We start from the raw sequence: 17,946 nt of genomic DNA on the forward strand, positions 1-17,946 counted from the left end.
CAGTTGTTCAACATGAGATAGATACAATGATTTTTTTCTAAACAACTTTACTTCAACAACGAACAGATCAGGTCCATATATGTGACCACAGTCGAGTGTATGAAAAACAAAAAAGGGATAAAAATTGCGAGGCAAGTTGTACGGATGAAAGACACCAGCGTCGGCGCTGCGACGATTGGATACGGAGCTTTCTAGTCCATAGCGAAACTTGTGCTCGTCCCAGTTTTGTAAATCACCATCTCTTGAGATGCCGTCGTTGAACAAAAAACACTTTTTTGGGATTTTCTTTTTTTTCTCATCTTCCTCTATTCTTGTATTGTAATATTCGAAAAAAATAACAAGAAGTCAAGGGTAGGAGAGCGATCAGAAGAAGAAAAACTGTAAAGGCGTAGCACCGGGACCAGCAAATGCACGCACAAAGTAAAACTTCCAATCACTCAAATTACAATAATAACAACGTTATTATCATGTAATTACTGCAATAACATTACAACTTTGTACATATGCATTTACATATATTGTATATAACAATTTCCGCAAGATATTAAATAATAATTATTATCACTATTACTTAATACTGCAAGAAATAATTAAATTACAGTATACGCACATGCATACATACATTCCATTCATATGTATAATATTATTAACAGGGTATAAAACAACATCAATAATAACGTTACTATTATTTCATGAAAAAATTGTTTCTCAACCTCTCAACCATCAAGCTGAAAGAGAAATAAAAATGAAAAACAAAATGCAAATAATATTTAAAAAATAACAAAAAGGTCGACGTCAAAAAAAACAGCAGCGTCCACCGGAAACTGTGTGCTCGCACTTCGTAACACATCACACTACGGTTCCATGCAAACACATTATAAAAATGTGCATATACCCTAAATACTACACGCAGGAAAAAGCTGTGTTTCCAAAAAGAAACAAAAAGTGCATGCATAGATGATGAAAGAGAAGTGATCGAGCATGGGGCGAAACCTGCTGTAATGATTTTCATAATATAACTTTTCATCACAAAAATAAAAAAAAAAGTAAAAGATTTGCCATGAAATGACGCATATTCAAATAAATAAATAAATAAATATAAGCACACATACAAAGGACAAGACAGGGTAAAAACATGCAAATTTTGAAATGAATGCTATCAACGTAATCGTGCAATAAGCTATGCATGAAAGATAAAAGTAGATCATGGTGCTGGATAATCAATTAAGTTTTCATTTGGAAAAATGAATAAAACCAGCATGCTCAGGCACTCTAGTAATAAAAATCACGCATGAGTTATGCAAAAAATTATGCTCGGATAAAGGAAAAGAAAGCAGAAAAAAACTGACCTATTCAAACAAATAAAACAAATAAATATTTGGGACTCGTGCAAAAACAGCAAGACGGGCTGAGACACGCAAGGCTTGGCAAATATCGCTGTGACTAACGTAGTCGTCGCCCAGCTCGACTGAAAATACCGAGCATGCCTTTGAAAAATACAATTATTTCAGAATTTTAATTGTTGTCCTGCGAAGCAGGCGGCGCGTTATGCGCTCGCAAAGCTTCAGGATCTACGGGGCCGACAGGGGGTGCCGGCATACCGGCTTGCATACTGGGCGGGTGGTAGTAATTGCTAAAGGGGAAACCGGGGTACATAGCTCCTGTACTCAGAACCGGGATGCCAATTCCGTTCATTACGACGTTCATTGCCGAATTGGCCGGCCCTATGAATGGCCCAAGCCCGTAAGTGTGGCTCAACGTTGGCTGGCCGAATTGCACCAAAGCGGGACTGGGCAGGCCCGGAATCAATCCGGTCGAGTGGGCTAACTGTGGTCCGAAGTCGCCACCGGGAACCGACAACGACTGTGGTTCCACCTTCGGCCAAACTGGACCTGGTGGTGCCGACGGCCCTGCCACACCCCAGGCGCTTCCGGTTGCAACTGTGGGTGTAGGTTGTGTCGACACCGGCGCCAAAAAATTTGTATTACTACGAACCGGGGGAAATTCCGAATCTGACGACGGCGGCGATCGGACACGGGTCGGTGGTTTTTTTGAAGTGGAAGCGGTGCCCCAGCGTCCACACTTCACCACCGATGTCATCCGCGGCAAATGCTGCGGTCGCTGACCGCTGCCCACAACTCGAAACAGGCTATCCAAACTTTCTTCTTCCACAGCCGACAAGCCTTCCGACGACTGCGCGGCTGTCGCTGATCGCGGCTCGCCAATGCCCAAATCCACGACACCCTGACTCCAAGAGTCGCTTGGTTCTGGTTTAACCTGTACAGTTTGCTCCGGCTTCACCTTCAATTTAATGCTCAGCTCCTCTAGCTGAGGCTTCTGGTCTTTCGACAACAAATCTGGCGTCTTAGGTGGTGTGACCGCGTGCGCCGAACACTGGTGATAGATCAAAGCGTGGGGGACGCTGAACTTTTTCGTACAGTTCGGCGCACAGCATTGGAACAGCAGCGGCGAATGGCGTTCCAATTCGACCGTGCTAAGCACCGGCCTAGGCGAGCTAAGCCGGGCCGCCGCGGCCGCTGTCGCCGCCGCCTTGCTAGTCGATGCTCCATTAGCGGTCAACTCGCCAGCCCCTGCGCCCCCGCCGGACCGCTGCGAGCCGGAACCGACCGCGCAAGAGCGCTTGCTGCACCTGCCACCTTTTCCCAAACCACGCGATGTGTGATCCGGATCCAAGTTCGGGGACTCACATACACTGAAAAACAAACACACTAATAGAAACCCTTCACTTCACTTGCAATGAATGTATAATATTCAAATTTCCCAACTTATGCAAAATTCAAATTTTTTGAAAAAAAATATCTACAATCCAAAGCATGCTCTCTGCACAGCAGAAGTAAAAATTTGAAACATCCCACCTCTCTCCAATCAATAAAACCACCTACATCAAAATATTACCACTAAAATCATTTTCACCAATAATAACATTCACTTAAACATAAAATATTGTTACTTCACATATGCTCTTCTTTTTTTTAAATAAAATTCATCTTCAAATCTGGCCATGCCCGCTGTATTGCCTCCCATAAAATTAAAATAAAATATACAATAAAATAAAATAAATACAAAATTATAACACAGCAGAACGAATTTTATAATTCTTACTGAAATTTGCTTACTATTCTAAAAATGTAAGCATTCACTCACCGTGGCGGGGCGTAATTATACTTCGACAAGTCCAAAAGAGAACCGACGTATGTACGATCACGCCACGTAACGTTGACCACAAGTAAACCTTAAATAAATAAATAAATAAATAAACTGCACAACAATTCAAATATAAATTTTAACATTCACATTAACTGAAATAAACTAATACTAACCGGCAGAAGGATTTTCGCTCCACACGATACCTTCTAAAGCAACCGATGTCCCCGGTTCACACGCACCCATCAAACTTTCATCAGTAGAGGTCGCCACTGAGCGAACCCAGGTGCTGCAATCGCGCTTGTCTGACAGCTAAAAACATTCAAATCATCAGATCATAAAAAAACAATAATATCAATCATATTGATATGATGATATCAATCGCGTGTTAATCAAAAGTATACATTTTTTAATATAAAATATTGCGGTTCACATTAATTAACATTTAAACTTTCAGATAAATCATTCTTTTCTCACTTTCCTCTATGTGCACTCTTTTTATTATCAACAAAATTCAAAAATTCCTTATTAATATAGACAATTCACATATTTCTTTCATATTTACTTCTTGAAAAGCATAATTAACATTTACACTTCACAACCATTAGTTTAATAAATAAATACACACACACACACACACACACACACACACACACACACACACACACACACACACACACACACACACACATATATATATATATATATATATATATAACTTTTAGCAAACAACATTTAATAATCATCATTAAAAAAACAAACTACAAAATACAAACAGTGCGCAAAATTAAACAAATCACTTCACTGTTAAATATATACTAAATGAAGGAATGATAGGAATCTTTTGTTTACCAAAATTATTAAACATATATTTATAAAAATTAACAAAAGGCACTTCACCTGTGCATAAATTATACCCAAATTAAACACACTACATTTATAACGCTGGCATATGAACAAATAAAAAAATCACCTTCGAGTAAAATTATAAAATGCCACAATAAAATTTCAATTTCTAATAGAAAAGAAAACATACGCTGCTGCTGCTCTTTCAAGCAAGTTCAGGAAAATGCTGAATACTGTCAAAAGACTACCTTCCAGAACCCCTTTATCATGACTAAATTACCTAGTTCTCCATATTTTCACATCATACATCACTTTTTTAAATACAAATAAATTATAAAAAAAAATAAATTATAGTGTGTATTCTCATAAAAAATTTTAGAAGAATTACAAATTTTCTCAAAATTGAAACTCAAGTTTAAAATTTCTTAGCTAAAAATGGAACGATATATACGCTGCAACTCTAGAAAACAGTAGAAAAAGTTGAATAAATCCAACAGTCTATACAAGTATCCCTAAAACAATCTAACATGATTCACTTACATTTTCAAACTTGAAGTGTTTGTACACACGTCTTAATACAAAGTGAACAAGTTCTACATATTAAAATTTGGATTACAAAAACAGTATCTTAAATTATATTCATTTAATTTAATACAATTATCGCTTATAACTTATTACATTTTATAAAACTATAGTATAAAATTTAGAATACATCCTACCTGCAGATCAAATTAATATCATACAGTAAGAACAATTCTCAATTGCGGAAAAAATCTATTCTAAACTTCGTTACTACTTTTGCAAATGAACCCCAGCAGCGATATCGGAAGTTTAAAATCTGTTATAAACAAAGGGACACACCTGTCACCGCCTTAATTTCAGTGGTCACTACCGCACACAGAATCCGGTTGGCGACCGTAAAACAAAAAAAGTTGAAAAAAAGCATCTCATATAAGACAAAATGTTTTAAAAAACCATCCTGATGTACTTCCCTACTGTAAAGAAAGATCACTTACTTGTTCTGCTTACATTTAGAATTCTTGTTTGACAAAACAAGTAAACAAACTTACATAAATATTCCCCTCGGGGGGTGGTGTGGCTGCCTGACGTGAGTCCGATGTTGGTGGAGGAGTATGAGGTGCCGGAACAGGCGAATACCCACTCTGATCTTCGCTGTCCGATTCGTCGGCAGTTCTGCCAGAATTCTTTACACTTTCAATTGCAGCATTTACTGCCTTCTCTAGGGCATCATCCGGCACACTGACCACTTCGTGTCTAGCACCAGATTGGCGCGTTTCCATTTTCTGACGCTTTATTTTCATTTTAATAGCCCGACTGCTGTTACTGGGGCGAACTTCCATTGCCGCCGCGACCAATTCTTCATCACGTTTTTGCATATCGGCCATAAACGTGGATCCTTTTGGCGACGATGGCCTAGTCTGTTGTTTCTTACATGCCGTCGGGGTTTTAACGACATGGGGTTGCTGACCAGTTGGTACGCCGTTGCTTCCAACTGGGGTCATCCGACGCTTGCCGCCCGCCGCTTTTCCACTAGAACTTCCCTTATTGGCCGATGACAAATCGTCGCCATCGTTTTCCACATCCGCTTCATCATCCTTTGACTTAGCTGTGCTGCTATTCACACTGTTACTACGCATCATTCTAAAAAAGAATAAATAAAAATAACAAAAAAAATGTAACTAAACAAAACAACAACGCAGTCAAAACCACCCGTTCTACTCGTTTGTACTGTATAAAGGCAATACAGTGACAAGTTGAAAAAAAACGCTCGCGGCTAGTTAAAAGTTAATTATAAGCGGACAATTTGGGCGTTGCCAGCGGCAAGTAAACACAAAATGCGCGCGCTTTGGCCAGATCGATCGACCAGCCGTTGAAAAGGTGGAGAATGGGCGCGTAAAAAGCACAACAGCACAAAAACCGACAACAACTGATTGACATTGACAAACAGTGAAGACGCGGTCGAACTAATTTGACACACGCACGACCGTGCGACAAAAGGCGGAACTAGAACGCACGTGCACACTGTTCAAACAAGCATAGCTTCCAGAAGCCGCTTTCAAGCACGGCGGGCAATCAGCTTCATCTCGGCATTCTCTTCTGTCGTCAGCGTGTTCTTCAAACTTCAGCGCAATGCATACTCATCCACGTTCACTCGACCACAAGCAAGCCGACCACTCGCAAACCGACCACCAGCAAACTGACCCGACTACCAATTACCACTTGGCCCATCACACTATCGTGACGTGTACATTTTTTAATGCCCTCAGGCACGTTCTTACAAGCAATACAGTACAGATTCCTTTGAAATCGTTGTGCGCATAGAAATCGAAGAAAAGTTCAATTGAAATAAAGCAGACACTCATCAACCAACAGAACCGTACAAATAATCACTTCCCATTCAATAAACATACCGGGCAATGATGACGACAACGTGAACCGTTCAGAACATCATTTTGATCAGCAGGTACGTAAAAAATGGCGCTTTGAGTATTTTGAAGAAAATAAATTAGTAAAGGGATTGCTTACAATGGAATATTGCACAATTTTACATGGGATACCATTTTCTTTCATTATCAAAATCAATTTTGCTAATTTAAGCTGCTACTAAAATAATATACAGGATTACTGTAACCTACATAAATTTAATTTACTGTGAAAATTTCGACATCATAATTTTTCAGTGATATTAAAATATTCAATATTAAATACAATTTTAAATTTTCATAAAAATTTTATTTCTAAATTTTTAATATAAATTATACTCATAAAATAAATTCATAAAATTGTATAAAGCTTCATAAAATTCATATAAAATATTCACTATATTTTAAGCGTAGCTTTATTTCAGAATTATATTCTTTATTTATACATCTGATAATATAAAAAAGGATTACTGTATTTGAAAAGACGCGCTCAAAAGAAATTAACTAAGAATTTCAATTATGTTGATAAGGCATTTTGAAAAACATACATGAAACATTTAGTGTACAATTTTAGAATTATTACTATTTTATTTTGTTGTAGCAACATTAATGTATAATTGTAAAATTATCACAGTTTAATTTTACTGTGACTCAATTTTTATTGCAGTTATATTAAGTGTATTCATAATACATAGAAAAGTAAATATATTTCTGTAAGTTGAAAGTGCAATTTGATACTGAGAATTTATAAGATAAAAAGTAAATATAAAACATCAAATATTTTAAAATGTGACGGATGCTGTACTTGTTCAGTTACAAATAGCCTGCCATAAAAGCGTATTTGTGTTGCGCTTAATTGCGACAACTGAAATCTCTTTTCCGAAACAAATGAAACAGTATACTTGATTAAAGAATATTAATAAACTTCAACACTAACCTATTTTTAACATTATATAAAAAATCTGATTATTTATATTTAATAACGTTAGGAAGACCAGTTGTACTGCTATGGCAAGCAAATAGCTATAAATTGAAAACAGTAATAAAAATAATAAACGAAGATAAAATGTTTTTCTAAAGCCAGAGTTCTTCCAAAGTATTCTTCAATCAATAAAAGTATCATTATTTGTAATAACAGTTATTAGATTTTCTGTAAATTATCATTGAATTTTTACATTTATTACTTTAGAAATGCTTCAAGTGGTGCATCTGTTTTTCGCAAATGGTTACTTTAATTGGAAAGGTCGAGTGTTGATAAATTATTGCATTATAAAATCATATCTCGAACAAAAATGTCTTTGGCAGAATGTTTTGTAAAATTTAACGTTTTCTTATACTTTAAAAACATTCTTTTCCAGTATTATATACATATAATTGCATGCAAGCAAATACAGCAACATATTAATTAAGATTCAGTTTATTCAATTAAAATTAAATAATGGATATAATTTTCCCAGTTGTCTAGATGTCTCTTCCGCAATATTCATTTTTCATCGCTCTGTTTAGCTTCAATCCATAAGCGTATATGTTTGTGCATTATATTGACGATGACGCATTAGACACAAGGTGGTGTTTTATTCAGATTATTTATACTATTATTATTATTATTATTATTAAAAATCATTATTGTGATTATTATTAAAACGTTCTTTTAATTTAAATTGTTTTGATTTTCAATTTCAAGCATAAAACGTAATTATTTATCTATGAATTTAAGGATTGTTCGTAACTGCCACATAGCTAAAAGCAGTCTACTTAATGTACTATTTTTTCAGGGTTTTTGATATATTTTAGATTTTTTTCTACTATCATAAACGTATTCTATATTAATTAATCGACTGGTCAATTGTTAATTACATTTATGTGAATTACTGTCTTCGTTACAGTAATTGTTTTCGTTGGTGATCAGCATTATCTTTCATTTGAGTTTCATATCGAGATTCTGTGATTACATCGAGATCGATGATATTTTCATTTTTAAATATTGCTATGAAAAAGCACAGCTGAGAATAAAATAATGAAAATATGATTATTACTGTATTACAGGTATTTTACTGTTAATCAGGTTCGTTGTTTCTTCATTGAAAAATGTTTGCTAAAGCTGAATAAAGCTGCGTGCATTCGGCACATGGTATTCGTTTTGTATAATAAGTTGCTTGTAGTTAAGTATAGTTCCGTTTTATTATACATTTAAGAAAACTCACCCCAGGTGTTTTTCCATTCCTTGATTTTAGATCTGTTCAGAATGATTTGTAAAGTATATTTTAATAATTTTAATACTAAATTTTAATAATAATTTTAATTGCTTCTGTAAAATTAACACGATCTCTGCTTCTGCAGCTTTATATATAAAATTGCATTGGTTTAGCAAGAATGACCATTGTTATTTTTATTAATGTATGTGAAATTTTGCTTGGTCTTCATTGAGGAAAAGGTATATTTAATTTTATCCATAATAAGTTCACTTTTTTATTGTTATTATTCTAGAAGGCAATTGAGCATACAGACAAATAGTGGCATGCATTTGTGGTAAAATGAAATTTTTGTTTTATTTAGCTGTTTTCCGCGTTCTTACAACAATTAGTGCACAAGTTTTTTTGTTTTTGATAAGTACATTATTAATATTAAAAAGTAAACAAGTTGAAAGATTTGTTTTTATCGTGTAGATGGCTTATTTTTTACTGAACATTTCTTTGATTCGACATGGACCGAGTTTTGATTTCTGCGTTTGTTATTAGTAGGCGCTGAGTGTTTTTAGATATTTTAAATTTAACTGTTTGTCGTCAGTAATCCGGAATTTTTGATTATTGTTACTATTTATTAATTAAAAAAAGTTTCGAAAAAGAATGCCAGCATTTCAGTAACAATGTAGCACTGTTAACATAATTTATTTTGACAAACTTGAATGTCTGTTGTAAATGATATGTTAACAATAGATAACCGTTTATCTTGTTTTTGCAAGTTTTCTCTGTAAATTGTTTGCGGGTCTATTGACAAGCCGACAGCGTGATTTCAACTATTTGTTAACATTTTTTTTATTCTGATAGCTGTGTGCCAAAAACTCAGATTCTCACAAAATACATGTATTGATTTCCATGTAGCCATTCATTATTCACTGCTATGTTTGTTCGGCTGTTGTTCAGTGTATAAATGAAATAAATGTTTTATTTTTAAATGTTTTTCTTCCGTTTTTGCTTTTTTAGATATAAATTATTTACATTAATGTTTACCGTTTTGAAATTTATGAATAATTTTCAGGTACATAAACACAGCACTGGCGTAATGTGATTGGTTGTCTGATGACGTTTACGGCGTGCGGTATTTTCCCATATCTCTCTAAGCTGCATTCGCTCAGCTTTGGCAAAATGGCAGCAGTTCAATCTGTTCCTTTTTTTATTTTTGTTACAGTTCTGATGATGAATGAAAGATTTCATTTCCAGTCAATTCAACTCAATTCATTTCAATGAAAATGATTCTGACAGTACTTGAACAACACAATCATTTGTTTACGCTTGTATTTTGTTTCTGCTTTTTAAACTGTGTTGACCAAATCTGGAAACTCTCTTTTCCCAGTCTGTTAATAACTTCTCGCTTTTCCGTTATCGTGTTTTCGCTCGCGATATTTGTTGCTCTTATTATTATTATTGAAAACAGTTATTCATTTGCGTTCGTCACATTCATGTGTTTATAGTTATATTTTGGGCGAAATGTCGAGCAGCATGATGGATCGTGTGGAAAATTTTCGAGAAATGTTGACCCTTAAATTGCGCGAAAATAACAAGTTCAACGCATTTCTGGCAACATTGGAATCGAAAACGGGCGTCGATCGTTTTTACATTGCCATAGGTAATTTTGGCATTTGTACTACCGTAGGCTTTTTGTTTTTCATGTACAATTTTTTAAACTACTTATTTCTTGAATTTTAATTTTTTTTTTAATATTTTTTTATAAAATTCATTTTAGATTGTATATTTTTTTTCATTACCATTCATTTTTTGTCAGAATTTATGTTGTAGTTTATAGTGCGTGTTTTAATGTTATTTACGTGTTGTGTACATTCTATATTAGGGATGTTTTTACTCTTTTGCATTTACCTGATTTTTGGATACTTGGCGCAACTGCTGTGCAATCTCGCTGGCTTTGCATATCCAGCTTATGCCTCGTAAGTTTGACTTTTATTTGTAAAATGCAGTGCAATTTGTTTCGTGCTGAAATAGTTGTTGAATTTTGTAAATTGTTGAAATGAATCTTAAAATTGAATTGAGTTGAAATTCAAATTGTTCGACTGACATTCTTGATTAATTAATTAAGGGTGCTTTCAGGTTTTTTGCAGTTCAATCACCAGATAAAAAGGACGACACACACTGGCTGACATATTGGGTAGTTTTTGGATTCTTCAATGTCATCGAATTTGCTTCCGGCTTTTTATTGTCATGGTTCCCGATTTATTATCTGGCGAAGGTAGATGCTTGTTTATTTTTGATTTTTACGAGTAATTTGCATTTTTCAGTTTTTGCTGTTGCTGTACTTGTATATCCCAGCGACTAGAGGAGCAGAAAAGTTGTATGAGAAAGTTGTCATTCCAACCATGGCTCGTCTCAACGAATGCATGGAAAAGAATACCGCAGTATATGACGGTATGTTGAAAAGCAGATCATCAGTCAATTAATTAATTTGTAGTTTTATTTTTAACTGTCAGAGAAGAAAGGAAAGAAAAATTGAAGTAAACAATGGTGTAAACAATGGTGTGGAAATTTCATGACGTAGAAAGGAAAATATAAATTTGGAAAGTTTCTTTTTTTTTACTACTATGATTTATTTATTTTGCACCAAATTTATTTATTATGTAATGGTATTTGAAGTATGCATTTTATTCACTTCGGTTATTGATGATGTCTTTTTACAGTATGCACCTATTATGAGTAAATTAAATTCTGTTATTTGTCTAGTATTGAAAGAATAAAGAGAAACGTTGATAATTGTTATCAATTATAATAGTGAATGAAATATAAATAGCGATCGTGAAACATATCGAATGGCAATTTGTGTTTGAAAATTATTAAAACGTAAATTGTATCTGAGACCGGTGTATTTGTTGCAAGTGGATTAGTAAATGTCAAATTGAATTTGAAAATCAGACAATTTTAAAAATAAATTTGGTTTATTTTTTGTTCCATTTAGTGTTTCTTATCCATTTTTTCGAAACATCTAACCAATGATAAGAGAGGATGATGAAACTGAAATTCATGTAAGGTTATTTAAAAATATTCCTGGCGCAGATGATCGAAGATGAACAGTCAACATCAAATCAGCTGTAATTGTTGCAATGTAATTGGATAATTAAATATTTGAAATAGATTCAGAATTGAAACGTAATTACATTTTACTTTATCAGACAAAAATTAGTTATTTGGGTGCACACATATAAATAGGCATGAGAAATGTTTGTTTATTTATTTATTTATCGTCTTGTGTTTGTATTTATTTATGCAATGGTTGATGAGGAAATTTGCTCATGTTGAATTTTAAAATTTGTTTACTCAATGTTCTACAAAAATAGAACACAAACGTATACGGATTGTCAAGTAACAAATTTATTTTCCATTAAAAGAAGTAACATTTATTATTTATTGTCTGCATGCGTGCATATATATGTAAATGTATACTGATATGGGTATGGATTTGAAATTGTTTGTTGCTGGAAAAATTGCATATTTGCCGAGCGAGCGTTCGAAGTCGTCAGTCAGTAGTGTTGATTTATTCCGTTCACGTTGGACGTGATGAACAACAACAGCCTTGAACTAACTGACTTGCTCGATCGTTGAAAATATTCTGTCCTGTTTGTTTGTGCACAAAATTTAAATTTCTTCTCGTCATCATATTCATATCACGCCCGTTGCTCACGTCGTTTCTTACACACGTCAGTCAGTCTACTTTTGCTTTTGAATTTATTAATTTCTGTCGTGTAGTAAAACTGAAATATTATCATTTAACAAATCAATGAGTTGAAAAGAGCAGAAAGAAAAATCTTTGGTGAGTCAGTGCACCTGAGCAAGCACTGCTGTGTGAAAAAACAAACATTGAACTCTGAGTATAAAGCTTGAAAACGCAGAAATATGGAAAAAAATTTAAATAAAAACAACAACAACAAACAATTGGCAAAAGTCGTCGCTGCTTTAACGTTTGTTTTGTCATGTCAATTAGTTGTTGCAATTAGTTTTTTGTCGTGTTTTCTTTTGTTGAAACAAACAAAACACATTGAGCCCTAATTTTCCAAGACACTGTGTAATAATATGTATACAAATATGAATATAAAGAAATATTCAAAAAAAGTGCTTGCTGATTTGTTGCTAAGACAAACCAAAAGTGGAAGTGAATAGAGGAAGAGGAAATGAATGGAGCAGCACTGGCAAGATGTGTGATATTAAAAAAGAATAAGAAAAGATAAACAGGTAAAATTGAACCGGTCGAAGATTTGCTTGTGTGTTGAGTATGCTAAAAATTTGGAAAAAAAATAAAAATGTACGTATGGCACGGAAAATGGAAGAGATTTGAATATTCGATTCGATTCGATATATGCACACAAAAGCAAACGGAGAAAGGTGGTAAACACAAATAAAACAAACTCCGTTGCTGTGTGTGTGGTTCAGCCGAAACGGCTACGAATCAGGGCGACTAGCTTCTTCTTGCCCCGGTAGAAGAATTTCATGTGTTCAATTAGATGGGAAAATTTGACGTGCCCCTCTTCGGATAAGACGAACGTTTCGCGCGCTTTGGCGAGAAAATCCAAAAATTCGTTGTAATGACGAGGGCTGATGTGGGCCAGACGTGAATGGACCGTCTCGATGTAGGCATTGATGGCCGCGTTGAGAAGCTGCTTCAACGATGCTTGACTGAGAAGCATCAGTTTAGCATCCGAAGTTGGACCGTGCTTTGAAGATGGATTCATGATTGCGTGACTGGATGAAAAGGCACATCTCCTCAGTATATCCGAAAGTACAGTAGCGCATTGGACGTGCTTGATGATGAGACTGATCACCCTAGCCAGTTGCATCGTGCCGAGTGAATGGGCGAGGGCGCATGCCCAGTAGACGCTGTTGATCAAAGGTGACGCGTCGTCGCTGTGCATGATGCGCATCCTACTCAAGCCGAGCAATGCCATGTTGTACGCTTTTTCACTCTGGCCTAGCTGTTCCATCCGCCGACCGATGTTGAAAAATTCCTCAGCATTGATGAGACCGTTCTTTTCGCCTACTTCCATGACGAGTTTGTAAGCTGCTTCAAAAGCATGCGGATCCGACTCGCCTGAAAAGTGAAATCAGTAATAATAATAATAATAATAATAATAATAATAATAATGGATTTCATTTAATTCAACCCGTTCACTTACACAAAGCAATCGCGTGAAATGCACAATTCGATGGACATTTCAGTGCACATTCCAAAGCGAGCCGATGGACAGCATGTTTGATTTCTTCTCGTTGGGGATATTCCAATTTCAGTTGAGTTACCGTTTCGCGGATGATAATCGGAGCTACCATACCTGAATAAATAAGATTATCAGTTGAAATAAATTTTCTTTTTTAAAAAAACCCAAACAAATAAGACAAAAAAAAAATATATATATATACGTGTCGCTTCGAGTGGAGTAAAAAATTTCGGCCAATTGCTCAACAAGGATAGCACAGCGCGATAGCTCAACGCTGTTGCACAGCCAACTACCCATTGGATCATCTCCTGACGGCACGAGGTCGGCTTGGATCTAGCAATGTGCAATACCTGCAATGCACCGTTTTCACTGCGACCAGCAAAACAGCCCGGTGATCGTGTAGCACAACACACCCTCAAGCCAAGTTCAAATGCTGTAGTCAGTAGATTGGTTCTGGATGATGAATCTTCGTTCAAACTCAACGCCTCACGGTGCACCTCATGGGCAAGTCTGTACAAGAATGAAGGACTGCGCACACTAGTTTGTACCGCTTCAAGCACATTTCGCAAACGCACCGCATCGTCTATTCATTGGGAATAATTCATTAAGACAGAGGGGCGAATGAGACAAAATTCTTGTTTTTTTCCTACCTTTAGCTGCTATGAGCAATTTCGACGCTAAACTAGACTGTTGGTAACGTCCGTGATTGGTCACCGGAACTGCACCCAATGGTCGACTGAGCAACGTATTCGCTTCACTACCTTCAACATTGATGTTCCATCTGCAAAGTATAATAGAATGAAAAAACCGATTATGTGTAGTAGAAATCAATCAATGGTGGAAATTGGGGAGAAAAAAAATAATAAAAGCAAATATTACGACAAACAATAGCGCAAAATATGACCTGCAAAAATAGAAATGGGATTCAAGGGGGAATTTGATTTTTTCAATTCCACTTCATTCTAACCAAACCATAAAGGAAAGGTATGTGTGTCAGCGGTGCAAAATAGTTTGACAAATAGCTATTTTTTTAAAGAATTAAAAATTGATAATAAAATGAAGTGCTGTTTTAAAAAATCTCCATTTCCCAAGTTGATCGATGTTTGTGCAATGTATTTTCATTTACTTACTGAATGGCTTTCAGTCCAATGCTGTAGGCAAGATCAGTTTCTGTAGGCAAAAAAACTTGGAAAAGAAACGACGCCAAACTGTGCATAGAAGAATAAGAAGTGAATGGTCGCTCGTGTTCATTGTCCGACGTGCATGTCTTTTTCTCTTCTACGGGATAATGGGAAGGTGCTAAAAGCAAAAGTGAAACTTTGACTGAATTTGAATTGATTCTTCCAAGAATCAAAAAGCAACGTACATTTCAATATCAGCTCAGCTTGACTTTTCATAGTTTCAAAGAGAGTTTCGTCGAAAGTCATGCCTTTCAACTTCTGCACCAAACTTTCTTCTTGTTTGATCGCCTTCTGCTGTGCATAAATGCACGGCGATGCTCGACGTCGCTGACTGAGCGCAATCAACGCTGCCTCAAGTGCACACTTGGTGTAGACGTTGGAGTTGGCGTGGTACATTTCGGCCGCACTGATCAAACAATCATACAGCATGTTGATCGGATCCAACGGATGACTAATCCACCCATCACAGGGTGCCTCTAAAACACCCTGGTCACTTTGGTAGAGTTGCTGTTCTTCTACATTGACACGCCGTTGCTCGAATTTCATATACCGGACAATCGACATGGCCAGTTGAATCGCTTGTTTGTGATACCCGTGCGTGCGGAGACAGTCCACTCGAGCACAAGCAGTCGGCACATGCTCTGGAAAAATTCAAACATCACCCAATCGGTAAGTAGTTGTTGAACGAACAAACAAACAATCAAATCGACTCAGATACCTGACCATAGTGGTTCGTATTCATTGCAAAAATCTTCGTCTTCTATAATTCTCTTCAACAACGAATCAGTCCACTTAACCAAACACGCGTCCAAAGCTCGATGAAATACAGTTCTGGACACTCTTCTATAGCCCAGTTCTCAAATGCAAAATAACAAATAAATAAATAAATAAATAAATAAATGGAATATATCAAATAGAATGCGAATCAGTGGAGCGCTCAGTGGAGAAATAAACGAATATGCTCGCGGTTGAGTAGGGATCAATTTCGATCCAAAAACCAACAACGGCGTTATATTAAACAAGCCATTGCGTATTGGTTGAACAATTGAAAAATTTGAAAATAATTATTCAAACAAGCCCAACAAGCTACTTGCACAAATTGTTACTCCCTCTCTCTCTATCTCTCTCACTGATCAAATTCAATTTCTACTAATTTCCAATATTTACAATCGCCTGCAGATGTAGATAAGAAAATTGATCTGTGGAAAAATTTGCAAATGAGCTGAGTGGAAAAAGAAATTTGGAAAATTTTCAATCAAACCTACCACCTTGCCAACGCACATAACCACCGTTTGACATGGACGGAAGGTCGGGATCACTGGAACCATGCACGTCACAATAAAGCTGATTGGTCAGACAAATGATATTTTCCGGCGGACATGTCAACATAGACACCCATCGTTTCAATGTCTCTTGCCATTCAGTTTTCTGTTCATGTTTGCAATATGGATTCAGTACAACACAAACCCAAAGTGCCCCTGCGAATTGAATTGAATTGATTTCAATTGAATTGAACAGTTTACAATAGAATAAAATAAGCAATAAACTATAATTACCCAAGTGATCCCATAATTGTTGACATTTGTCTGCGATCTGGGGAGTTTGAAAACTGATCGCACGATAAATACTCGACTCACACTGACTGGTCAGAAATTGGTTAGTTATCAGTTGAAGTAATCTTGGTCCATTTTCATCTCGTTCACTGAGCATTTCACGAACCTAAATGAAAATATAAAATTAATAATATAAATAGTAATAATTAAAACAACAATTTTCATCTTACTTTGCTAAATAGAGCTTGCAATTGTTCTGAACAAATAGTTTGAGTTATGTAACTTTGCACAATTGAACAAATTTGTGATTCATCCAAAAACCATCTGTGATCTCCATCTGGATTTGGACCGGCTGTCGGATCCGGTGCCCCTGAAAAGCAATTTATTGTTTAAAAAAATTAAAAATAATATATGATACAACATACCCGCAACAGCGTTGATTCTTGAAGTGTCCTGAAATATTTCATCGGCTAAATGCTGCGCCGTTGGCAAGACGTCGACGTGATGTTCAGCAATTAAATATTGGACAAATTTCTGCAATTGATCACGATCCATTTGATATAAACTTTCTGAAATGTTATCATAATGTGTAATGTAAATTTTTATTTTTTTTCTTTGATAAAAACTGATATTAGTCGAACCTGATATTGGTAGACGAATTTCGACCATTTTCGGACGTCGAATGCGAAATAGCGCCAAAGCGACAGCATGCTCGCACCAGTAAATGTCGCAATTATCGCAATTGCATCGAATCGACGTAATTTTACACCTGAAATAGTTTAATTTTAAAATGAAATTAAATAAAACAGATTGTATTTTTTTTCAAAAAAAATAATAATTCACCTGTCGAATGCCATGGAAATGCGAAAACTGTGGCGTTCGAGCTCGTTACCCGTCATTGCTCTGACCCTGCCGCTCAAATGAAACCCTAAACGAATGGAAAAAAATATATATATATATACAAATGAATATGCTTTTGAAAGCTGATGCTCTGCTTTGACAAATCAACCCAGAACAACATGGGAAATACAGTAATGGGGAAATTGTGAAATGGAATTTTCGTTAAAGAGAAAAAACAAATAGCCAGGATGAAGGTGATGATGATGATGATGACGATGAAAAGCGACCTTGGACGCGAAAAGAGTAGATTAATATCGTTCGACTGACGGGCACAATGGAGCCCCCACAATGCCCCTCTGTTGGACCGAAGCTGGTCCCCTGATCGAGACAGCCTTTCCAGCCGAAGCGGAATGTAGACAATTCGTCCACTGTGCCCCCAAGTACAAGTGTGTCAATGCCACCAGGTTCAAGCCGGCGCGCCTCGAATC

The 17,946-nt window shown here is 35.9% G+C and overlaps 4 protein-coding genes across 4 annotated transcripts; 1 reads left to right on the forward strand and 3 right to left on the reverse strand.

The window, feature by feature from the left end:
* Positions 1-1,349: 1,349 nt before the first annotated feature.
* Positions 1,350-5,672, reverse strand: Tsp_10084 (zinc finger protein). The gene is made up of 5 exons (XM_003373192.1): positions 5,082-5,672; positions 3,342-3,477; positions 3,166-3,253; positions 1,602-2,713; positions 1,350-1,468 (listed from the first exon to the last, which is right to left on the reverse strand). The coding sequence occupies exons 1-5, from the start codon at positions 5,670-5,672 to the stop codon at positions 1,350-1,352; spliced, it is 2,046 nt and encodes a 681-aa protein (XP_003373240.1).
* Positions 5,673-5,996: 324 nt separating this feature from the next.
* On the reverse strand, positions 5,997-7,855 carry Tsp_10085 (hypothetical protein). Its single transcript, XM_003373193.1, has 7 exons — positions 7,802-7,855; positions 7,440-7,478; positions 7,228-7,356; positions 6,651-6,664; positions 6,444-6,513; positions 6,216-6,306; positions 5,997-6,145 (listed from the first exon to the last, which is right to left on the reverse strand). Exons 1-7 carry the CDS (start codon positions 7,853-7,855, stop codon positions 5,997-5,999), a joined length of 546 nt encoding a protein of 181 aa, XP_003373241.1.
* Positions 7,856-9,939: 2,084 nt separating this feature from the next.
* Tsp_10086 (receptor expression-enhancing protein 5) lies at positions 9,940-11,391 on the forward strand. The gene is made up of 5 exons (XM_003373194.1): positions 9,940-10,301; positions 10,524-10,617; positions 10,778-10,916; positions 10,966-11,092; positions 11,155-11,391. Exons 1-5 carry the CDS (start codon positions 10,163-10,165, stop codon positions 11,175-11,177), a joined length of 522 nt encoding a protein of 173 aa, XP_003373242.1. The 5' UTR covers positions 9,940-10,162; the 3' UTR covers positions 11,178-11,391.
* A 1,710-nt stretch (positions 11,392-13,101) lies between these two features.
* On the reverse strand, positions 13,102-17,517 carry Tsp_10087 (zinc finger SWIM domain-containing protein 5). Its single transcript, XM_003373195.1, is given in 14 exon segments — positions 13,102-13,760; positions 13,967-13,998; positions 14,087-14,217; positions 14,235-14,467; positions 14,535-14,665; positions 15,015-15,183; positions 15,203-15,706; positions 15,784-15,921; positions 16,331-16,543; positions 16,622-16,784; positions 16,849-16,988; positions 17,044-17,187; positions 17,260-17,387; positions 17,462-17,517. The coding sequence occupies 14 exon segments, from the start codon at positions 17,515-17,517 to the stop codon at positions 13,102-13,104; spliced, it is 2,841 nt and encodes a 946-aa protein (XP_003373243.1).
* Between the last annotated feature and the right edge of the window lie 429 nt (positions 17,518-17,946).

The sequence above is a fragment of the Trichinella spiralis genome, assembly GCF_000181795.1.
Source record: "Trichinella spiralis strain ISS 195 chromosome Unknown Scfld6, whole genome shotgun sequence".
NCBI lineage: Eukaryota > Metazoa > Nematoda > Enoplea > Trichinellida > Trichinellidae > Trichinella > Trichinella spiralis.